Source organism: Meleagris gallopavo, chromosome 22 (assembly GCF_905368555.1).
Source record: "Meleagris gallopavo chromosome 22, MGAL_WU_HG_1.1, whole genome shotgun sequence".
Lineage (NCBI taxonomy): Eukaryota > Metazoa > Chordata > Aves > Galliformes > Phasianidae > Meleagris > Meleagris gallopavo.
Window position 1 is genome coordinate 2,181,736 of NC_139425.1, and position 24,958 is coordinate 2,206,693.

At 45.9% G+C, this 24,958-nt stretch overlaps 1 protein-coding gene and 1 long non-coding RNA gene across 2 annotated transcripts; both read right to left on the minus strand.

Annotated features, from left to right (window-relative positions):
* Positions 1–252: 252 nt before the first annotated feature.
* Positions 253–9,030, minus strand: LOC109370728 (uncharacterized). Its single transcript, XR_014887788.1, has 3 exons — positions 8,948–9,030; positions 7,428–7,491; positions 253–316 (listed from the first exon to the last, which is right to left on the minus strand). It is a non-coding gene; the product is annotated as an uncharacterized LOC109370728 (long non-coding RNA).
* An 11,354-nt stretch (positions 9,031–20,384) lies between these two features.
* LOC100544984 (perilipin-3-like) lies at positions 20,385–23,814 on the minus strand. Its single transcript, XM_003211940.4, has 7 exons — positions 23,737–23,814; positions 22,863–23,058; positions 21,923–22,005; positions 21,471–21,729; positions 21,098–21,297; positions 20,836–20,967; positions 20,385–20,744 (listed from the first exon to the last, which is right to left on the minus strand). The coding sequence occupies exons 1-7, from the start codon at positions 23,806–23,808 to the stop codon at positions 20,385–20,387; spliced, it is 1,302 nt and encodes a 433-aa protein (XP_003211988.1). The 5' UTR covers positions 23,809–23,814.
* Between the last annotated feature and the right edge of the window lie 1,144 nt (positions 23,815–24,958).

A 24,958-nucleotide genomic window follows, 5' to 3' on the forward strand; every position in this document is an offset into this window, starting at 1 on the left:
ACATGGTGTCTGAAGGGAGTCGTGACCTGGTCAGTTCAGTTCCTGCGTTGCCTACTAGGATGCAACAGGAATGAGATCAAAGATTGGTCAGGGAAAATGTTCTTGCTTCCTCCCTTGGCCTCACGTGGCTTTTTTCTCTGGAGATGGCTGACCACAGCCCCAGCAGATGGGTGGGGAGGGAACTGGGCTCCACCTGGGATGGCAGGAAGCAGTGGGGCCAGGCTGGCACCACAAACACCTTGCACATTGCTGAGAGCCCCTGGGACAAATTCACGGGTTGGTAGGAGACCCACGCAGAGAACATTTGTCATTCGGGCTGTAATGAAAGCACTTTAGTTAAAAAAAAAAATAAAGCCTGCTTTAAAAAGCATGAGATGGATTCATTCCAGGATTATTCAAATACCTTGCTTTGGGGGAATATACTTCACTTCTCTTTTAACTTTAATATCACATTAGAGACTGTTCCCTGGGATGGTGGATACTGTATTCTGAATACTTTATCGCCAGACTCTGAGAGCTAGTGAAGTGTTTTGGATAATAGAAATGAATAATGTATCAGACATTCATTGCCTACCAGACTGATTTGTTTACTAATAATTTAGTTTAAAGTACATTATTGTTTTACTACTCACACACTGATTTACTTCCAAACAGTGACTGAACAGCTATCATTAAATTAGAATAATTTTTAACTCTAAAAGTATATTGTTTACAATTTGCTCCTTAGCAAGGCAATTGGTCTGAGCTGCATCTATTTGTCTCTAGGGTTACGGATCCAAAAGAATCTTCAAGCTGATTATTTCTAGGATGTCTCAAGATTTGCTTTTGTACCCAGGATCCATTCCAGCCTTCCTGTTAATTAGCTCATCTGGAGAGAACATCAGCAGAAGTGAGACGAGGCCCCCAGCAGCAGACCCTCTGTGAGACCCTGCAGCAGCAATCATGGCTGAGGCTCCATTCTGAGCTTTTCCTGGGAGGGTGACTGTTCTAATCCTGTGAAGAATATCATCTCCATCGTTCAGTATATCTGTGCATAGTTTTGCAGTGCAAAACGAGTTACAGGTAGATCTTTTAGCATATTTTGCAGTGGTCCTGTGTACCTCTGTTGTGCTCATAAAATTCGGAAGCAGAATAACTCAAGCTTTGAAACCTTCCTCTCTAGTTAGAGCTTGATGGAGTGAACTTAATATGCTATAGCTGAAGAGATGTGGCTAGTTTTAGGCAATGCTGCTAATAGTTGCTGCATCTGTTTGCAGAAACTTTCACTGTTCATCTTTTAGTGATACCATGAAGGCAAATATGTATTATGCCCTTACACATGAGCTTCATTTTCTGCAGAACCGAAGTTGCTAAGTGCATTCCTAATGCTTGCATGTCGTTTGGAAACAGATAATTGGATCTATGAAGACAGATGAACAAACTGGGGAGTTTCAGTACAAAATGGAATGGGTGGGAGAAGGGGAATGATGTGGTAGCATTCTTTAAAGAAATAACTGCTGCAAAGAGAGAGACTGATTGTCTTCCATGTATGTAGAAGATAGGAATTCATGCATATAAAATGAAGTATAAAATATTCACTTTACTCATTTAGGAGCTTTAAAAAAAAAAGGGGGGGTTGTGGAGCACTGGAGTAGGTTTCTAATGCAATAGCAATGTCTCCATCTTGGGGGGCTGCAAGACGCACCGGGACCAGCAGTTGTGGAATGGGATGGGTTTGATTCTGCAGGGCTGGGGACAGAATGGCTCAGCTCCAGACTCTGCCATTACCCAAGCTTCTGCATTTATGGCTCAAAAGTGCACTACTGCACTGTGAAGGTGGAGCTGCTGCTGGGCATTCAGCCTCCATCACTGCACTGAGACTTCACGTAGGTTTGGAGGAGAGGAAAAGTCATTGCTGTGCTGGATCACCTTCCGTCAAGATAAATGGGGGCAAAGGATGCTGGTTCTAGGGGTAGGAAATTGCCACCTCTTAATTTGCTGCAAAAAAGAAACTGAAGTTTTGCGGACCCTGAGAATTGACTGCCCAGCACGATAGCAGGAATGCACGTACATCCCCCAGAGAGAAGATTGAGCCAGCTGTTGGACTCCAGAGAATTTTAGTAGGCAGTCTCCTGTTTATTTTCTTTCCCATTCAGGCTTAGAGAGGTTAACAGTATCTGAGAAGAGGAAGCCATCCTGACATTGCTTTCAGGGATAAGAACTGGGAAAAGATTGTACAGCTTACAGGATGAGAAAGAAATTAAACCGCAGCATACGAAAATCCAATATCCCAGCTGCAGGCTCATCCACTAGGTGAAACCAATCTAATTTGTTGGTCTCTTTATTCCCAAAACCTCCTGAGACCTTGGAGTAAAAGAAAGCAGCTGCCCAGAGAGGAAAAAAAAAAAAAAGTTTCCAGCCCAGAGGAGCAAAGGGTATGTCACATTTATTTAAAAAGAGACAGGGAACAGTGAAAGAGAAGGCAATCTTGGGTGCCTGCAAGCACTGCCACACAGATCCTGACAGATAAGCCTGTGTTGTCAGAGCTTCAGGTTCTCTGAAACAGTTCTAACACTGGCTGAGAGCTGCGCATGATGGCAGTGGGAGGAAAGCCTTGGAGCTATTGTTGATCCAAATGTAGAGCAAGAGCTGGAACGCAGCTCCCAGCCTATTGTTCACAGCCATCAGAAATCAGGGACCTTCCTGCTTTGCTCCCAGCAGCTGCAGAGGAGAAACTTGCAGCCCACCAGCACGGAGTGCAAGCACTGTGCTGCTCATAGAAACAGAGGGGGTAAAAGGGGAGAAAATGCATTGCTCAGGGGGTGAGGTGGGCAGGAGGAGCAGCCTGAAGGAGGAGGAGGAATGTCTCTTGGTCACCAGGTGCCCACAAGGGGCAGTTGTCCACGGGCCAGCTTGTGGAAGGGAACTGAGATTAAAGTGCTTTAGAATATGAACATGATTTCCCTAATACCTTGAGAAAACAGACTGTCCATCTACGACAGAGAAAGAGGACTGGCTAGTCAGCTGCAATTGGCAAGTTTTCATAAACACTTATGCTCCTGGGAACTGTCATGAATATTCCGTCAGCGCAAAGGAAGGGATTCACAGTCTGCCCCCCAGACATGCACAATTTTATACAGCAAACTGCTGCAGTTCTCCTAGAATAGCCAAAGCCTCAACAAGATTATTCAACAGCATTAGTCACTGTGCTTTCACTCCGAACTGCTCTTCCCGATACACCGATGGCTGGCTAAGAGCAGCCCCATCGTGTGCAGTGCCCATTGCTTTTTGCTTTTGTTGAACTCGGTGCAGTTCTACAGCCCTGTTCTCCAGAACAGCAATTGTCCCCCCAGAATTATGGGGAAGGCACTCCGAAATCTGTGCTCTCAAGGAGAGTGATCTTATTCTGCAATCCCTGCAAGAACCTCAGTGTGCTCCTGTGCAATTTAAAACATAAATTAATAAGATTACTTCTAATTGAAATGTAGTGGAATCTATATCCTGTGCTTCAGACTTCGCACAAACTGAAATTTCTGTGCCTGACCTGCTCATATATCTAAATATCTCTTTCCTCATTCATAATAGAGCTGGTAGAATTAATACATTATTCAGTGATTTAGTCCTTCCATCCATGATCCAAACCCATTTTCTGCAAATGTATTCATTACTTCCTCGTGTTTGTTGACTTGTTATGTGAAGGACATTCAGCCTATATAGAGCATTAGGGAACATTTTGCTTTGTTTGCAAAATGTTATCCGTGGTGGGGAGGTCATTGGAGTCTCAAAGTATTGTTCCCACCACCCAAATCTTTTTAAATGAAGGATTAGTGAATTGCAAATGCAGATACTTAACACCAAGTACTAGCTACAGAATATTGCATAGTAAGTAGTAAGTCCTATTTCCAGTTCAAGAAATTGTCATTGCCACAGAAATGTCAGTTTGGTTTTCTTTTCTGGGGTGAAGTTGAGATTGTTTCCCAAAGGAAAGGCTGTGGAGGTGAGCATCTTGAATTCCCCCCTGATGTCCATGGCAAATGGTGGGATTGCACAAAACCCCATTATCAAGTGGGAACTTTTCATGAAGATGCTTTCTTTTCATGAAGAACCCTTATGAAGATGCTTGTTATTCAGGTGGTGTTTGCGTTGCAGAAAATCCCTCACATTATGAGGTATCTCACATTTGAGGGGTGCCCAAGGCACACCCGAGAGAGCAAGTGTGTAGAAGTGCAGCCACTTTGCTCACGACAGCATTGAAACACGCTCTGAGCAAAACCATGCCCTGGTGTGCTCCCACGGTGGAGCTGAGCCCTCAGGAGCTTCTGAGCACGGCCTGAGTCTTTGCTGCCCACGTGCAAGGAGCGCTGGCAGGGCTGCACTGGAGGCCTGCAGGGTCTCTGGGTGCTGGATGCCCTCCTGGCATCCTTTGGGTAGCAGAGCAGCCCCGTCCTGACCTGTTCTCCCAGGGAACACCCGGAGGTGGCAACGAGGTCCTGGAATTTCACCCGCAGCCCTGCCCACCCCGCTAAAGAAATCCCAATCGATATTCTCCATTAGAGAGTTACTGGAGTGGAAGCAATTTGGCCAGGTATAGTTGCTGGAGGTCTGTTCTTCATCCTGCTTCTGGCTGCAAAGGCTCTTAGGGTGAAGGATTTACAGCGTTTTGGAGAGACAGGGTTATCCTTCACGAGACAGGAACATTGACAAGCTGCGCCTCTTCGTCTTCATTCCACTCCTGAAATCCCTCTTGATTCATTACAGTGTGTCCTTCTTGTTGGTGTAATGAAATATAAATGTTTATGTTGATATATAAAGATAGCAACATTGATTTTCTTTTCTGCAGTAGATTTGATTACTATCAAGCTCCAAAAGCCTTCCTGAGGTCTTTTTTTTTATTTATTTTATTGCAACACCTTTTCAAACTCACAGCGTTTTCCTAATTGTGTTTTCTGCTGAGAGGAGCACGGGGAAGAATTGGGAAAGGATGCAGGTGAGGTCCCAGAGGGGCCATTTCGGCACATTAAAATGTTGAGATGCTCTGATTTTACAAAGACTGTACTTCACAAATTACATATTTGCAAAAACAACTTACAGATGAAATTATAAATATAACACTGCGAGCAAAGTTCTTTCACATTTATTACAACTTCCTCTAGATTTTCATCTCATTTTATATCCCCAGGGATTGGGAGGTTTGCTGGTATTCTGACACTATTTGTATTCCTGTTTCAGTATGTGATATCTTTCATATATTTGTACAGATGAATGGATGATCAGGTGTGGTTAAGTGTACAAATGCTTTAAATATGCTCAAAAACAAGGCCAGCTTCAGCATGTAGACAGCACATGTCTCTTTGTGTTCAATTTGTGCTGGTCATGAACCTGAAGAAAAATCTATTGGAAACCTTTGTGAGAACTGAAGTGTTTGGTTTCACACCTCTGCCTAACTGAGCCTTTTACATGCCCTGCTCTGGTCTGTAGAATGGGAAAAGAATAAAAAAAAAAAAAGCAGAAACTGAAGCTGTACTATTGTACTACAAATCCTCAAGATGGAAAGGTACCAGAAACCTGAATGGTGGTACTCCAGAATCGTGGTACTCCAAAACAAGATGCAGAAGTCACCCAGAGACCACTGGGATGATCCTAGAGGTTGGTGGCCCTGCCTGTGGCAGCAGTTGGGAACTTGATGATCCTCAGCATCTCTTCCAACCCAAGCCATTCTATGATTCTAACTATCCCTTGCACAGTTGCTCTTTCCCAGGTGCTAAGCTGGTCCTACAGCAAACACCTCTTTTTTAAGCTGCTCCAAGTAATTGATTTACTGAGACAGAATGTTAATTATTATGGAATCCATGAAAAGACTTGTAGTTTCGTTCCTTTTTTCTTAACGAACAGTATTCTCCAATTAGTCTTGGCTTTGTTGTGAATGCAGGAAAGATTCTTCTTAACTACCAAAGAAATTGATTTTTCAGGTTTCAGTGTGTTTCTGTTCAGCACAACTTCACCATTTCCTTGTTTGCTGACAGAAGGGATACAGATGAAATTGGAGCAGGCTTCCCCTGGGGGTGATCGCTTAGTGGCTTAAACATCATCTTCCCACAAGTGCCTGGAACTGCACATTTCAGTAAGGTTTGATCCAAAGGGTTTAAGGAACATAGATTAAATTCAAGTGTTTCTGGAAAGATCCTTCATGAGCTTCCCTGGACAAGCAGTAGATGTGCACAGACACGGGTCTGAAGGGCAGGGGTCCCTCTGAGCTCTCCTCTGGTTACGCATGGCCATGTGTCATTGCCATGGACTGGACTGGAAGCCACTTCCTTGCTACTTTCTCTCTGTTAATGGAGATACTGAGCGTGATTCCTCAGCCGACATATCTTCATAGCACCATTGTGCAGGTGTAAGAAACGCAAGCAAGTGATGGAACCTTGAACCTTCCCATATGGCCTGCAACGCCTGGGCATAAAGCAGGAGCAGCCCCAAGCTGAGGCTTGCACAAGTCTCCTAAAGTCCTCCAGCTGCAGATCTGATGGGCTCTGAGCTGCTCACAGCCATTCAGACTTCAGCTGGTATGTGCACGTCTGCAGGCAGAAGGTTCAGCACTTTGGGGATTCCGGTGAGATGAATGGTGATGTTCCCTGTGCGTCCCAGCATCCATCAGGGAGGTGACAGTCTGGCATTCCAGCTCCAGAACAGCGAACACCTACAAACCTTTACAGATCTAATCCTAAGCAAACCTGCACATTCTCACTTCAGCTTCCTCTAGGACACTTCTGAATCCTAGATGAAAACTCATTCAGCATTAAATACTTTGTTAGCTGGATTAGCCAGAGGGGATGCTTATAATTACAGCATTGTTAGGGCTGCTTTCCATTTAAAACCATTCTGTTAAAGATACTTTCACACACAGACTCTTGTAATTTCCCTAGCAGTGGGCTGGGTGTAACTCCTTGTTAAGCTGATAGATGTCTTTTTCTATAAATTCAATTACTGGCAGAAAATCCACTAATACAAAGGGCATAATGCAATTATTTGGAATTGATTTCTTATAAGCTTATGAATAGACATTTGGGCGAGTTCAAGTTTGCTGAGTGAGTTTATAGTAATAACTGTCACGTTTTACATTAGCTTTCATCTCAGGGGACTCCAAACCACTTTGCAAATCCTGAACGTGCATCTCTAAAGAGTAAGCATGGCCCAGTGCCCATTTGTCTTTTGCTTGGGAAATCTGCATTTGCTTGGGAAATCTCACCACAGCCTTCCAGCACAAGTCTTCAAACCCCAGCTAGAGAATGAGCAAAATGCATGTTCTCCCTGCAGGGAAACCAGAGTAGACACAGTGTAATGACTGGTAAAGCTAAGGAAGTACAAAGCAAGTTGGAAGAAGTTCATTTGGATCAAGATAAGCTCTTAGGATGAGAGTCCTGGAGGATGCAATGCTCCTGTTTGCATACCTGGAATGGTGAAGGCATTCCCTGCCACATGGTGCCACTTCTCCTCACGGGCATCAAAAGAGATCTGTGGTCAAGAGAGTGGATTTAGACTTGCAGCTTTTCACTATTAAAGGAATCCTCCCCACTATGCCATGTCCAGTGGTTAGTTCAGAGCTCTGTGCTCTGGTTTAGGAGCAAAAATGGCGATTGTAATACTAACAACAGTGATGAGGGTGAGCTGTGAATGCTTTCAGGAGGATGTAGGCTCTCAGAGCACCGGGCAGGGAAGCAAAAGTATGCCAACCAAGGGCCAGTTCTGGCTCAGAGGCTGGAACGTGGCTCCTTGGCAGTTCAGTAATGGTTGTTAGTGGACAAACCTTATGTCATTACTTTGCAAAGCTCCGAAGTTATCCACAGGCAAAACCTTCAGAAGGACATGGGAATGACCAACTGCGAGAGGCCTTAATGAGGCTGCGTGTGTAATTGTGTAATTGCTGGCCTTTTCCTGGCCCTATGGTGGGCAGAGATTGCATTAAAAATCACACTACAGCTGAGGCACTAAAGTTAAATTGGGGCATGTATTCCCTGTACAATAAATACATTCAGTATGTCTGGAAGGAGCAAGGAGTCATGTTTTTATTTATTTTCTCATCTGACTCTAAGATGAGCTTCACATAAGCCAGGAAGAAGGACGTGAGCACAAACAGCCCTGTGCTGAGATAAATCCATCTCTCTTTTAGTGTCCCCAGCATGTGGCACTCTGGAGTAACCTTTTTTTTTTTTCCTTCCCAGCGTTGCAATGGACATAAAATAAACCCGACCCTTCTTAACTTATATTGACATCATTTCACACCACTGGAAGAATGAACCTCACAGTTTAAATAGGTCAGATAGTAACTAATGCACTAGATAACTGCACTAATCAAAGCTGATGCCTCATAAGAATGAGGATATGCTCCTTTAATACTTAAAAAGTTTTCAAAAATGTTTCAAAGACATTCAGGGTCTTCACAGCATTCACTGTGCAGCAGAAGCCAGTCTGACAAGGTGCCAGGCTGAAGTGAAGTTATTGTAGTATTGTCACTAAAAAAAAAAGTCACTAAAAAAAAAAAAGTAGGCATTTTAGAGGAATATTGACAGATTAAATAGATTGTATGATGGGAACCAGGAAATTGCTCAATTAAAGCATGTGTGTATTACAACATTAGGCAATTATTAAATTAACAGATGGCAGAGACTTTACAGAGCTCTGTAAAAACGGATCCTAGCAGCATCCAAGTGACAAAGGGAAAGTCATACGACTGCAGGCACAAGCCTGAATACCACACTCATTTATCAGCATGTGGGCATTCAGGAGGTGAAAGAGGTGGCAAGAACAGGGGAACTCGGGGTGATGGAAAATCTGTGTTTCCTTCAGCCCGCAATTAGTATCTAATCAGTCCCCAAAAGGTGGTTTGTATTGTATTGCTCCCAACTTGGAGCAAATCTGCTTGAGAAAAAAAAGCGTGGAAAGACAGAGAATGAGAGGAAGGCAAACTCACAAAATGGGCTGAGGCACGCAGTACCTCTGAGCAGAGCAGGTGGGTTGAACCTGTCTGGGATGGGGTGGTTGAAGGGCCCTGTGACACACAGAATTATAGAATGGCCTGGGTTGAAAAGGCTCACAATGCTCATCCAGTTCCAACCCCCTGCTATGTGCAGGTCACCAACCAGCAGCCCAGGCTGCCCAGAGCCACATCCAGCCTGGCCTTGGATGCCTGCAGGGATGGGGCATCCACAGCCTTCTTGGGCAACCTGTTCCAGTGCATCACCACCCTCTGGGTGAAAAACTTCCTCCTATCCAACTTAAACCTCCCGTCTCACTTTAAAACCATTCCCCTTGTCCTATCACCATCCACCCTCACAAACAGCCATTCCCCCTCCTGTTTATTCGCTCCCTTCAAGCACTGAAAGGCCATAACGAGGTCTCCCTAGAGCCTTCTCTTCTCCAAGCTAAACAAGCCCAGTTCCCTCAACCTTTCCTCACAGGAGAGGTGCTCCAGCCCTCTGACCATCTCAGTGGCCCTCCTCCGAACCCATTCCAAGAGCTCCACATCCTTCCTGTGCTGGGAGCCCCAGGCCTGGACGCAGTCCTTGCTCTGGGCACGGATGAGAATGAGTTTGTTTCTGACTCCTGGCAGTCCCTGCTGGAGAAGGGCTTTTTAGGGCTACATCCCTCACTCCTCGCTGCTGACACTTGTACTGGCTGTGAGGATTTTTTAGATTAAATCCAAGAGCGAAAGCTCATTAGCCTGGAGGCAGGAGCAGTCGCCTGGGAAGTAGGTTTGCTTCAGGGAGCATTTAATTGTTTATACAAAGCTTCGCAGAGCTGAAAAGTGAGATGTACCACACAGCAGGCAGTTTTTCTCCTTGGGCTGGCAATGGTCAGAGCACTTCCCTGGGCAGATGACTGATCCCTCAAACCCCTCAAGCAAAGAGAAAATTCAGACAGCACCAACTTCCTGAGCAGCACTAACCTCAGGCCCTCATTATCGGCATGAAAAGTTCTGCATTAAAAGCAAAACTGTGCATCAATCCACATGCAGTGCCTGAGATGCGCATTGTGTGGGAGATGAGGGTGTAGATTTGCTTCAGTTCTCTGAAGCTCAACAGTTTTTTTTTTTCTGGTCTGGCTGTCATGTGGAAAAAAAAAAAATCAATCAATCATTCACAGCATTTTAGCAATTACCCCCTTTTCAGATTTAATTTATCTAAATTGGAACCCTGGTGTAAAAACAAATCTGAGAGCTGTTTTATTATTCTGGGCCTCTTGGCACCTTGTAATTTTCAACACAATCAAATACAAGTGGAATTTCCTGCCCTTGCAGTGGGTTTTCACTGCAGGCAAGGTCAGGTCTGCACACAGATGACAACGGGGAACATGTCAGTCACCTCCAGCAACCATTTACTGCTGAGACTTACACAGGCAACAGCGTCTGATGGGCTGGGCTTTGTCTCACCCACAGACTGCAGATACATCAGGATCTGGCTGATGTTCATCAGACAGCTCAGAAGCGCCCTGGAAAGGCATCATAACTTTCAAGGGTGTTTCATACAGATATTGGTATGAATCCAGTTCTGTCTGAAAAGTGCAAGGAAAAACATCCTGGTAGGCACAGCAATCTGCTCAATGGGCAGTACGGCTGAGCCGCAGCACAGTGCAGGCTGTGGGAGAAAGCATTAGAACTGTTGTTGAGAAAAGAGCACATCCCCAAATAAATAAATACATACCGTTTATGCTTATTTCTTCTGATTTGAAGGCAAACCACAGCTTGGCTTAAAATTCAGGGTTGTTTCACTCTCAGAGGCACTGATTGAGAACACTATTGGTGGAAAAGAACCAGAAAACACTGTGGTGATTTAATGGGTCACTTTCAGCAGTGACTTAGGAACCAAGGGTCAGGTGGTCAAAGGTGTTTGTGGGTTTAGAGGTGCACACAGACGCAGGCAGCCAGATGCATAATGGCTACATGAAGGAGAAATGATCTTTAGTGCAGATGCAAGGGCTGCAGGAGCACAAGTGCTAGAAATGCCTGAGAGCAGGGGGTGAGAAAGTAGGCTGTGAGCATCAAACAGACCTTAAGAAGTGATATGGTAAAGATCTTCATTCACACCACAATGCAGTTCTCACCACCGATACATCCAATGTGGCTGCCTCTCCATCCAGAGCAAAGGCAGAATCCACACGTTGAAGGCATTTAAAAACTTCTGGTCTGGACTATTCAGATAAATATTGCAGCAAGAAGGGCAAAACAAGTGTAATGACCTCGGTCTCCAAAGAAATCAGTTATGCTTACTGAGAAAGTAAAAATTGAATTGGGCATTATGAGAAATTCTCTGTGTAGCTGAAACTATAACCTGGATAATTCATTTAGGCTAAATATATGGTTGTAATTGAAAATCCAAATAAGGTATGCTTGTGCATTGATCCACATGATTTAAATCAAGCCATAAAACATCAACATTATCCAGCAAAAGCTGCAAGGAAATGGTAGCCAAGCAGAATATGAAATTCCAGGGAGACCACTGCACTGGCTGGGAGAAGGACTTAATTGATTTTGACCAAGAAAAAAAACCTATTTGCTGTTTAATTGATTCCTACTCTAAATTCACAGCACTTTCGGAGTTAGCAGAGGAGCAGCAGAATAGTGATTACCCATACCAAATTACAGCCACCTGGGTCCAGAATACTGCAGGTTCTGGTTATTTTCTATGCACCAAATTGCTACCTTGGATTTTCAGAGAAACACTAATATCTCCTTGTATAAGCACAAAAATGTCTCACCAATATGTTACAGGATAATGAAAGCTATTCAGAACACTAAAAGGAGCTTCAGAAGAGCAAAAGCAGTGAGGATATTCACTTTGTGCTCAGAGTGTCTGTGCTCTTCTGTACCACCTCTAGCTCAGCTCAACCCTGCTGGCTTGTGGGAAGGGAGATGAAAACTTGGAGTTATACTGAAACCAGCAGCACACAGCACATCACCAAAGGGCTTCACCAATGTCCCCGAGCCCTTTCCTCCACCTTGGACCTATCAGACTCTCTCAAGGTGTCTCATCTGCTGGGGCCATGCTGTTGGCAGGACTAGTCCCTTCAAGAGCAATGCTGGGGGTTGACTCATCCTCCTGAACCCAATGCTGCCACTGGAAGCACAAACGAAAACCCACATGGCATCATCTCGCTGATGCTTAAGCTGCTGTTTCCCTACCGCAGCCCTAACAGCGACTGATGGACTCATGGCAGATTTTTCAATTTGAAAAATCCATTCTCATTTCAGAAATCATCTTCCTCCGAGTTCATCCATTTATCATGCGCTGCAAAGCAGAGCTGGAGCACTACCAGCACACACCTGCTCAACAGGGAAGAAAGATCTGTGGAACCTGGGAAAGGATGGAAATTACAGCCTGTTAGAACAGAGCAAGTAACAGAATCACAGAACAATAGGGGTTGGAAGGGCTCTCAGCCTTTCTCCATTAGGGAGATGCTCCGTGCCCCAGTCATCTTTGCAGCCGTCCGCTGGACTCTCTCCAGTACTTCCCTCTGCCTGGAACTGGGGAGATCAGAACTGTGCCCAGTGCTCCAGATGGTTTCCCCAGGGCAGAGCAGAGCTGCATTGAGAGACAGGCTACACTAAGGAAATATGGTCATGGTTATCAGCACCACAGGTCTTAATCATTCACGGTGCCATGGGTGTCCAAACTGTTGGCTTGCCTAGGCCACGCTGACTGAAGAGGAATTGTCATGGACCACATATAAAATATACAGTATACTTAATGTATGTAAATAATAAAAGTTTACAGTGTACAAATAAAATGTACAACAAAAAAAAGGCAACAAAAAAGGAAAACTAGCGGGTTGGACATGTCTGGATCATTTCTTACATCCCCACGCACTTGGGAGCTGTGGAACAGCACTGCGTACATGAGGATCCCCAGCACACAAAGGCTGTCCTGACAGGTGAGAGAACATCTCCAGCACTTACTATGCATGCATTGTGCATCAGGTATGCAGCAAGGCAGAGACCAACCTCAAGCCTCTGCCCATAGGTAGATCTTTTCCAGAACTGTTTTCTGCCAAGTGCTTTGAAATGCTGGAACCTCCTCCCTGGGACATGGACAAAAGATGACCACTATCCACGCTGCCCACGTGCCAGCTCTCTCCTAATTAAAAGCGAGATGCTGAGACATTGCTTATCCTTATCACTGCTGTGGCCAGATGGATGGAGGCAGTAGCTGAATGTTTGGTAGCACCTCTCAAGAAGAGGCTCACAGCCCTGGGGCTCCCCTTGTTTTACCAATGGGACTGCAGTGAGCACCTGAGTAGGAAAGGAGTTCAGGATCTATGCTGAGCAGTGACTGAGCCTGGGTGTATCCTTCTGCCTTCCAACAATGCAACATCCAGAATCAAACAGCTTGCAATCAAGTGAGAAAAAGCAAGGCTTGTCTGCAAGCCTACTGAGGTGCATTTCCTGCAGCACTCATAACACATCTCAGAGAAGGCTAGATGAAAAAATGAAACGTTCAGAGAATTCTTTTCTTGTACTAATACTGACCTCTGGATGTCATTGTAAGAGTTTCCCAAGAAAGGGAGCTGAGAGACTTGGCTGTGTTAGGAGAATGCAGGGCAAAGGCTGAGCTCCTCCACCTGTCCACAGAGCCATGGGGACAAATGACACCTGCTAGGGCACATAATGCCAATATTTTGTGGAACCCAAAGCAAGAGCAGCAAGGAAAAAGACAGACAGAACACCTGTGCTATGCATTCCTGTATGTGGACACATGGACCCCAGCTGGGACAGGACCCCTTCCCTGATGTGCCAGCCCCAGGCCAATTGATGCTGCTGTTTGCATTTTGCTCCATCAGTGAGGAGCTCTTTTCTGAGCTCGTCACACAAGCCAGCTCATTGTAGCCACTGCCTGCCAGCAGGTGCTGGAGATAAATCCCTAATGAGGACAAAAAAACTCCAAGATTTCCCATAACAGCTGCCGAGCACCTCCTGAAGTCACCAAGATTGCAGTAATCAGTGTCCCTGTAAAGCCAGAAGCCATTATCCAACATAAATGGCTTCATTTTCTCACTCCAGTATCTCTCTCCCTTCCCCAAACATCCAAACAGAAGGACAAAAAGAAAACAAAACAAAAGAAAAAAAAAGCATGTCGCAGTTTCTCTTCAAGCCAAGCAGTGAGGTGCCATCAGCACTTTGTGTGCCACATACCAAGCATGCCCAGGGAGCTTCTTTCTGGATCTGCCATACATTTCCCAACGTTAAACACACAGAACATCATACAATATATCAGGGTTGTTTTTTTCCCCCCATGGCCTTGCAGCCCTTGGATATCAAAGGGAAGGAAGGTACCCAGGTGGGTGATTCACAGATCCCTGCCCTCCTGATGAGCCCATCCCCCTCTGCCCAGCACAGGATAACAGCACATTTGGGTGGGAGGGGAATAATTTAACTGGTATCAGCCCTCATGTTCCTTCTAAGAATTAAATCCAGAAAATAATTAAAATGAGCGTAAAGGCACCAATTTCACACAGAAAAGATAACAATTATCTCGAGTGTGATGCTTTTGCACTACAGGCCATCCACACATGCTCAGTGCTCAATACCACAGGCCTCCTCCTGGAGCACAGGCTGGCCAAGCACAGCATCCCAGCCACAGTGATAATAGCAAGCAGTGTGCAAAAGCAAAGCCAATGGTGGGCACAAAAGCCCAGCATGGTGGTTTTGCACTGTGCCCCCAGTCCATCAGCAGCAATAAGCATCAAAAAGCTCAGCTGGAAGCAACACCACAGGCTCTGCAGGTGAGGGCTGTGCTGATTATACCTGGCTCTGTGCTGGGTTCCCCAGCCCAGCTCACAGCAGGGTAAACAAATCAGCACTGAGGGTTTGTCCCAGCAGCTACACTCCATGGGCAGTCACAAGGCAGATGGTTTTGCAATCAGTCACTCATGTAATAGAAGCCCACACAAAACCAGATCTTGGAATTTGCTTTCTCTGCTCTGAATTTTTCATGCAGATGCATCAGTGAATGGGGATTCTTAGGGGAAAAAAAAAAAAAAAAACAGCCAGTTCAAACCTGAGGAAATTAAAGCACCTTTGCAAGGCCTTTATTCTTTACTCCTTCGTTCGGTGCAGTCTCTCATTTGAGCCAAGCAATGCTGTGCAGAACCAGCAGGCCTATAAGTGCTGTGTGCTGTTTGCAGGGGCTCTCCTCACCTTCTGTGTTGTTCCATTCACAGCTTTCAAGCTTTGGATGTAGAGATGCACCTGAGCTGCCTAGACAACTGTGATTCTTGGGTGATGGGACCAAAAGCACCTCACAAAATCTCTTTTCTCTGTTCTACAGAAGGGCAGGTGTTTCTAATCAGCTTCTTATAGGGTAAACACCCACTTGGGTTTGTAATTTGGTTGGTAAACCTTGTATCTGCAGCTGTAATTACCTGAGAAGGCAGCTGGATAGACATGACATTTATGGTGACCTTCAGCTTGCAGCTGCAGTAACCATCCCATGGGAAGGGTGCAGCAAAGGCACCAACAGATGTGCTCTGGGGCCAGAGCAGTACTTCAGCAAGCAAGCACAGCACACAAGGGTGAACTTCTGGATTTCCCTGCCTCAGGGCTGTCCCTCCCGAGCACACCACCACCCCTTCCCCATGCTCAGTTCCCAGGCTTGCACAGCCCACCCTGCACCTACATCCATCCCCAGCCACCCCTCCTGCTGCCCAATTCCTCCCCAGTTCTCAGCACCCTCTGCCTTGCCTGACCACTGCCTGAGCTGAACCCCTCTCCCTGTGAAGCACTCCTGCTTTTCTGCTCTGAAGTTTAAGGATGCTCCATCTCTCCCTCCTTCCCAACATGCACTGAATTCTCATTATTAATCCCAACCCACTCTTCTTAATCCAGCCTCTCCCCTGCTCCTTGCATCCCTCATGTTTTCCCATCCCAGCTCTCCTCTGCTGGAACCTCAATCCCCTTTCCACAGTTCTTGCCCCCATTTAACTTTCCCAGTTAATCCCCTCTTGATTTCCCCATGCCAACTTCCCCCCTCCCCCCAGGCAGTAGGAAGGGGCACGGGGCTGGGAGAGCTGAGCAGCACCACCCCATCTCCTACCCACCAGCACCGCAGGGAACACAGGCAGCCTGGTGGGTCATCTCAAGCTGCCAAGCAATGTCTCCAGAAGTATTTCTGCTTCAACTCAGTTCATCAAGGAGATGCTGCTTTGGAGAATCAAAGGTGGAGTCTGCTCCTGGGTGCCAAAGAATTGGGTACAAACAAATATTTGAAGCAATTCACAATGAAGAGATATGGAGAGGGCTTGCGGAGATGCCCATGGGAAGAGCTGAGCAGGAGCACAACCACCCACAGCAAGCTCCATCAGAGTTCACAAAGTGAGCTTAATGCAAATGGACAAAAAGTGAGGATCAGTCATCAGAATAGCTTGAAATCCAACTGTGTCAGCACTCACCTCATTATTTATCCTCCAGATCACCTCCCAGATCCACTGCTGGAGCATCTCACATTGAATCTAAATAAATATGAGAATCAGAGGGAGACGGGGAAGTCAATACTGCAAACCAACTCTTTCTGCAAATGGATTTTCATTACCATAGGGGCAGGTACTGGTGTCCATAAAGCACCACAGTGCAGGCAATTATGTGCTGGTGGTGCTCTGTATTCACAGAAGCTGCTTTGCAGCAGTGAAGGGCAGCAGAGCTATCGATCAGGTCAGCTCCTGTCACTCTTGGAGGCACCAGGGGCTTTAACAAGGCACACGAAGGCAGCATTGGAATTGTCACAAGTTCATGCTTGGTTTGTAAGGCAATTTGAAGCAGATTTATTGACTCCCTTCCCTGCCATCCACAGGGGGCGGAGGGCAGCAGAATTGTCCAGCTCTAAGGCTCACCAGGGAGCTGCCAGAAGAGGCCCCAGGCAGAAGCCTGGGGAGGGATGGAGGAAGAGCTGAGTGCTGACTTCTGCAAAGATTTCAGGCAGAAAAGCACCCACGTGCTGCACATGGGAGCTCTGCAAAGTGCTGCTAAGAGCAGCTCTGTCCTTCTGCTGCTCCTGTACCCACCTTGAGCAGGGCAGCACTTAACTCAGAGCACAGGGCACTCTCTCCACATTTCTCTCTCCCCAGCTCCTCCAATGCAAGCGAAGGAGATGTAATAGGAGAGAGAGGGGACAAGTGGGGTATGGCTAGAAAGCAAGGAACCAAGCTACAGAACACAGTCCCTGCCTACACCATGCAGCAGCAGAGCAGTTCCCACCACCCAATTCTGCTCCAACAGTGGCCAGGCACAGCACCATCATTTTCTAGCACTGACAGCAAAACCTTCATCCAGCTTCCACTGTAGATTAATTCCAGTAAGCTTTGGGGATCTTATATTTCTCACATAGAGGCTTAAGGTCACATAAAAATGGAAATTCAGAACGCTCACCTCTGAGGATTCCAGCTACACAAGCAGCCTTTCAGGGCAGTCACAAACTTTAAAAAAAATATATTATTTTACAGCAGGCAGTAAGTGGAGATATTGCGTAAAGGCTGTCAGTGTACTAATATTTACAGAAATATGGAAATGTAAAGTGGAATTAGGCTTCTTGCAAGCAACTAGAGAGTTTTTGTCTTTCAGCACTCGCTAAGATTTCTGGTTTCCCAATCTATTGCCTTCCCAACAAAGCTGCTTGGGAAACCCTCCATCAGCAGTTTCCCTTGCCAGGCAGAGGTCACAGCAGCATGTTGGCTAATGCCTCCTAACTCTACCTGGGGAAGATGACAGTTTTTTGGAGGGATGCCCAAGGTAGCTTTCACCAAGCACCAGCACATTCGTTGACCTGGAAGTCAGGCATCGAACAATGAACAGCAGGGACTGAATAAAAAGTGGCACAAGTGCATGAATGTGAGTGGAGAATTAATTAATATGCTAAGCAAACTCAGAGGGAAATGCTTCCACCTAGCAAGAGGGGAACAAGGAGCAGGTGCCCCTGTGATTGTATTTAAAATTCAAATCAGCCTGCAACTGAGCTGTCACATGTGACCACAGCCTAAGCAGGCATGAATAGCAGAAGGGGAGGGTAAGACAATCACTTAGGCTATAATTATCTGAATCAAGGAATACCACATAGTTCCCAAGGGCTACTGAGAGCCAGAAAAGACATCAAGGCATGTATTCCCTGCCAAGGTGTTTGTCTAGGCTTGTCAGATTACTAACATTTCTTACTTGTACCCAAAGTGGAAAAAAAAGTCAGAGACAAACTGGTCTGGACAAAATTGAGAATGCTCTGGTTACTCTCTCAGAGCTCAGTAGAATTTACACTTAAACCATTTGCAGGAAATCCATTCATTTCTGTGCTACCCAGCAGTCACAGGCCCTCAAAACACAGTCAGAGGAATTCTCACCATTCAGATAAACCCCCAGCTAGTAGAAAGTAGAATTACAGAGCTTCAAAATAAGTCACGAGTTGGTTTTCTTTTTAGCCCTTGAATTTTGAACAGTTAGTATATTTAAGACATGCCTGATAGATATTTTCTGGAACCTGCTGGAAGGAAGGAGTTGCTCTACTCAGCACAGAGCGGACAAATCCTGACATTCACTAGGCTGCTCAGGGCTGTAACTTCCCCTTATGAACCAAAACACTTGGAAGCAACTTTTCAGGAGAACCTGAGTGATTTCCCTCCTCCTCCCACTGCACACCAGGTTCCCGAGGCAAGAGCTGTCAATAGTGACTGCAGGAAGTGGATTTAAGCAATAAGCAAGGCTATGCCCCAGCAATCCATAAGCAGAACACGCATGATTTGCTAGGGCAAGCACTAAATTAATATAATTTGATCTGCTGCACTGATAAATTAACATGGAGCACAAAAGTCATTACTTTCCTCCAGGTAAGTTTAGCACCTAGGTAGTTGGACACAGCTTTGATACTGAAGGAGACAACATACATCCTCCCCTCCCTACAGGTGTAGCTGTAGTTACATTACACAGACTGAGCATGCTTTTCTTAGAGCTCTTCACCAGAGATAAAAATCAGACAGCAGTAATCAAGGAAGATGCATTAGAGAGATGATACCTGCAGTTCGTCTCTGATCACAGCAATAGCTTGGCCTGTTCAGTTTAGATGGGCTTACCCTTCTGCTTTCAACATGAGCCAGTTGCTAGTTAAGGAGCCCAGAATTGAGTACAAGTAAGAAGTGGGGCTTCCTGTTCAAGAGGCTTTTGAAAGATCAACTTCAATGACATTACTGCCCAGCAAGTCTGAAAGCAGTGTGTTGTTTACCTCTTTGAAAGAGTCATGTATGGTGTGCAAAGAGCTCCTAGCTCAATTGAGGCATCTCTTGGCCAGGACAAGTCAGAACTGACAGGACCAGCACCAGTAAGGTTCTGACCTTATGGTTCTGTCCCTATGGACTGGCCACCTGGATATCCATGTCTGAGAAGCCATGGAATGCCTGTCTATTGGTGCCCATCTGAGAAGTCACTGCAACCCACTACCCTGCTACAGGCTGGGATATGCTCACCACACAGCAGCAGATCAAAGGTTTAAACTCAACTACTTCATATCCACTATGGCCAAGACAGCATCCAATCACCACAGGTGATTTTAAAAAGAGGACTCTTTTTAAAAGCAAAATATCTACAAGCACCATTTCTAGTCATTACCCATAGTATATGTACCAACAACTTACTGTCATCAAGGTGTTTTAGAAATCTCCTGCACCTGCCTCTATCAGCTGTGTGGTGTTCCCAGTTAATGTCTAGCAAGCTGAAGCCACCATAAGGACAAGCCACCTAATCTAGAGGCATCTCTTGGTTCTTTAAATAAATAATCCGTGCCATCCACCAGGAAGGACAGCCTAGAAGGCTGAACACCACTGCTTAGAGGTTTTGAAGCAAATTTGCTGAACCGAGACCTGTCCCCTCCAATTAAGTTAAAGAAGAAAAGCAGTTCTGTTTTAGTTGCACACAAGAACTCCTGAAGGAGGGAAAAGTAATCACATTTGATGAGCAATACTCACTCTTGCAGGGTCCCATCATAAGATAAAGAGATACAGTATGAGTTTCTGCTTGCTATAGTTTTATTTTAAGTAGGATACCTCGTACAAGCAGCTTCTAGGAGGAATTCTTTAAATTGCATACCATCTGAAAGATGCAATTATTGCTATGGATATAGGCACCATCTGGACACTGATGGAGGCATACCATGATCAGCTCCCAAGGGAGGTGGGAGCACTGAAGACCTTTAGGTCTGTACTTCCAGCCTTGGGCACCACATAGTGACACTGCTAATTCCACCACCTCCTTTTGAAGCTGCTGAAGACTATTCATTAGCCTACAAAAAAAGTGTCCACCCCACTTTCAGCTAGAAAGTTGAGCATGAAAGGCCAAGACCAAGTGCTAGGCAAGTCGTGCCAGCCAGACCTGTGGAGCTTCAAAATCCTCAGCAACTTGTGTTTGCTTTTTTCTCCTGCAAGGCTTTCTCCTCCTCCCTAGGGGTGAATGGTCCCACCAGCCAGGACAGAGGCTTGTTGTCCGACAGGTAGTCCAGCAGCTCCTCCATGTATTCATAGATCACAGCCAGTCTCTCTTGACTCTGGCCCAGGACAGTGCTGGACAAGTCCTGAAGAGAATTTGCTGCTAAGAAAGCAGCATGAAGCTCCTCTATGGCATTAAAAGAGTGTTTCAACCTATCCTGAAGGCTTGATGGGAGGCCTTGGATTGCAGACACAACTTTAGAGCAGGTGATTCGCAGCTGCTGTGTGATGCTATGTGCCAGGAGCAGGGCCAGAGACTCCATATCCTAAGAAGACACAGGAAAATGAGAAGTGTTACTTCAAAAAAAAAAAAAAAAGATGCCCAGAACCCTTCTGCTTTCCTTTCCAGGTAGATACCTCTGGCTTTGCAGAGCTGTTATCTCCACTCTCATCAGGAAGCTTCCTAGTCCAGTCCACCCACATTAGGCCTAATTGCTCTTGCAACTCCTCCTGAAGCTTCCGATTAAATCCTTGCTTGAACACCTCAATCTGGAAGAGGTAAGGAAAGGTGCCAAGGCAGGTCAGCTGGTAATCAACACAGGTGCTTATCAAAGCAACAAAGATGAGGCCAAGCCAAACTAACTCCTGCCCTCCAGCAGGAACACCAAGCTTCACCTACCAGCTCAATGATGCTGTGAAGCTGTCCAAGGGTCTCCCGAAAGCCCTGCCAGATCTGCTTAATTTTATCCTTTGAGTGCAGGTAGGCAAACTGAAGAAGTTCATCAGAGAGAGACCCCAACCGCACAAAATACCTCCTCTTCTGCTGCTGCAGCTCCACAGACATAATGTCTGCACCCTCCCCAGATGCTGCAAGTTTAGCTGAGGAAAGAGACAGTAAACTAGTTGTTCTTACCAAGCAGAGCCAAGATTTGTCAGGAGCCAGGTGGCCTCCCACGTGGCACTTCCCACTAGCCCCAATCCATACCAGCAGAACAAGGAACGGGGCCAACTGTCCCCCATTTTATGATTCCATTACAAACACAGACCCTGACCTAGTTCTTCATTTCCCATGGGGAGAGAGTCATCTTCTCTTGTTCTCCCCAGCACAGCTTCTGCTCTGCTTACAGCCATCTGGCCCACTCTAAAGTCCTTAACCATCCCCACGCTGCTGGTCACTGCAGATCTGGCAGCCTCCATGCCACTGTGAAGGGCCTCCTTTGTTGCATCTACCACCTCTGCCACTCTGCTGCTCACAATATCCTTTGCATCAGCCACTGTGGATGACATCAGCTCTTTTGTTTCAGAGATAACCTGTAGAAGAGAAGCGTCAGGTAGGAGAGTGGATCATATAATGCACTGAAAGTACTCTGCACAGCATCTGTGCATTACCTGCTCCTGTGAGAGCTTGCACTGTTCCTCTGGGGGCATTTCATTCCTCTTGAGAGCCTACCTTAGTCCCAAAGTTGGAAACTCTGCAAGGAACAGGGCAGCCTTTATTTCTCACCTGATCCACTGGCTTTTGAAGAAGTGGAAGCTTCTCTCCTAGTTTATCCAAACTCCTAGAGGCACACTCATTTGCTGCAGCCACTGTTAAGAAAAAGAAATTCAAGCTTGTTTTTCCTAACACTCAGGAATATAAGATTTATGAGATCAAGTATGTTGTTCTGCAGGGAGCCCAGCTGAAGGTCTCCATCCTGGCCAGGTGTGCTCTGCTGCAAGCTGAATTCATAGAGCAGTTTGCCTTCATCAGCATATGGACCTGTTCACTTTGATTGCAGCAAGCATTAACATAGATATAGCCATCTACATGGTGCCCCTTCCCAAGTTTGAGTTCTTGATGAAACAGTTGGATAGCCATCCTTTCTGCCCTAATATCCATATAACCATGTAATAGATATAACATAACCATTATGTAATCCATATAACGAGGATCCAGGATCAAGTAATTACCAAAAAAGAGAGATGCCTACTCTGAACTTTGACTGAACCTAGGCCAGTCACACAGGCTTCTACCAGACACTTCTCATCAGTAATTAACCCCTCTTCCTTGCAGGGGTTTAGAGCTTCTTCAGGGAAGACAACCATCCACGTAATAAAGGATCATAGCAAACAAGGCCAGTGGCAGCCCAAGAGGAGGTTTTTTCCTTCAGCAATTATTAACTAGCAAGAATTAAACTATGAGCAATTATAACTAAAGATGCTGGACTTGGCAAGATCAGTCTTCAAGTAACCAACATCAACAAAGTCAATCCCGGTCCTTCACAGAGCATCCCTTTGTCACATTACTTGGATTAGGACTCAGTTTTTTTGGCTCATGCACAAGGAGTGGTTATTTTAGTACAGTAACTGTGCATTCCCGCACTCTAGTTCCCTTCAGCTCAGGAAGGAGGCCCCAGGAAGCCTTTCAGAGGGACATGCAGACCACCCCTTCCACAGGGAATTACCTTGAGGCTCCAGGCTAACCAGTACTGGCTGCACACAGCTGGCTGTGGCTTCAGTCATGCTCTTCACTCCTTTCTCTGCTGCATCACACACTGTTTTGATGTAGGGGTGGCTCTCCTTCGTGGAGGCATAAACTGTAGAAGCCATGTCACAGGCAGAGCTGATCAGTGCTAGGTTAGCCAACTGATTTACTATATCCTAAGTGGGGGGAAAAAAAAAAAGGCCATTAAGCATGAAAACACAACACTGAGCTTTCAGTGTAGTGACGAAGCTTTTTTCCAGATGCCCGTTTGAAACACCTAGCTGTGAAACCAAGGCTTGCTTCGCTTGGACTTGCTTTGAAGACTGCAGGCAAGTTAAAAACAGCTGTGGAGAACTGACACTTACAGTGGCTTCATCCTAGAGATGTCTTCCTCCAGTGCAATGCTACTCAAGAAAGCTGTTTTTGTAGAAAACCTCAACACTTTTAGATACATATCCACCTCCTGCTCACTTTGTACAGCTATTTAACAAGACAGTTCCCCTGCAAGAGGCTCACTTGGGCAGATCAGGCTGGCTGTAAGCAGACAGACTGTACACTGATCTAGAAGAAGCACAGCAAATACAACAGGCTTCAGAGCTACAGAAACACGGGAGCCTTTCCTCAGAGCTCTGCCCACAGCAGGCCAGGCCTACAGCTACAGGTTTGGAGCTATCTCCCTCCTAGCCAAGAACAAGGTTACTCTACTCTGCTAACTAAAAGGTTCCTCACTGGCCCCCTAGGCCTACCTGTGGCTGTGACATCACCTCTACTTCCAGAGAAGCTGCAGGGCAGGGCCTGAGAAAAGACATGCACTGCAGAGATGCAATCCACTACATCTTACACAAAGCACCCACCTGCTGCTCCTCCTCCTTCACCTCTGGGGAGCTCTTGGCAGTTTCTTCTTTGTCAGGCATAGCAGATGCCATTGTAGCTGCAATGCAAGCAGTGCAATGGTTTAGAAACTAGACCAAGCAGCTAGAGAGCATCCCTTTCTTGAAGGATACATCCTTCTGATGTGACTAGGAGATATTCTTTAACCCCCATTAAGAAAATAAGGTCAGACCCTTAAATGGGTCCCCTCCACTTACAAGGGAGAGGGATCTGAGGAACTCACAAGCCACCCAGTATTCAGGTTTCACCTTGTTTACATCAAGGAAATAAGGACAGTCTTTTCTCACTCTAGAGACCTCTTGTCAGACAAGTGATATTGATAGCAAGCACTACATTCAGGAGAGATAGCTGGTGCCTCCTTCCTCCTCACCAAGGCTTAGAAATGCTCTGGTACAAGAGGAGATAGTAACAGCAGAATTAGAGGGCAAGCACTCAAAGCTCTGTGTTATTGCCATGAGTACCCAGTCCTACCTAGCATTTCATGTTAAAAAAAAAAAACACTAACTAACCTTTCACCAGAATCACACACATACAAAAACCCACTATTTTCACTCTGTGATTAAATGAGGTACAACAGATTTCTATTACAAACCAGGTCCTCACAAAACAGTCATTGCCTTACTTCCCCTCCTAGAGAAAACAGTACCTTTTTTCCCTTGTTGAAAACAAGCAGATATCCAGCAAAAAGGAAACACACAGCTATCGCAGCTTCCTGCCTTTTTATACCAGATGGAGAAGTGGTCTGGGGAGGGACCCTGAGTGACTGACAGCTCTGGCAAGCAGCAGAAAGGACCCAGCCCCTTGCCTATGAGAGGTGGAGAGGGCCAGTGGTGGATCCTGCTGTGGCTCGTTAATTACTCTGTAATCAGGCAGGTACACCTTGCACTCTGCAAACTCCTTTCAGAAGCTCTTGCAAAGGAAGTGAAGCAACACTGGCAGAGCCTATGCAAACTTTGAGATCTTGCCTGAGTTCACAGGCACAGACTGGAAATGTCAATTTGTCTTTATACAATGATAGAAAATCGAATATCCTGTGTTTGCAGGAACTCACAGAAATCATTTAGGCCAATTCCACACAGCATCACCCAAACCCTACATCTGAGAGCACTCTTCCAACAGTCCTTGAGCTTCAGCAGCTCAGAGCTGTGCCCGCTGCCCTGGCAGCCTGTTCCGTGGTCCCAGGGT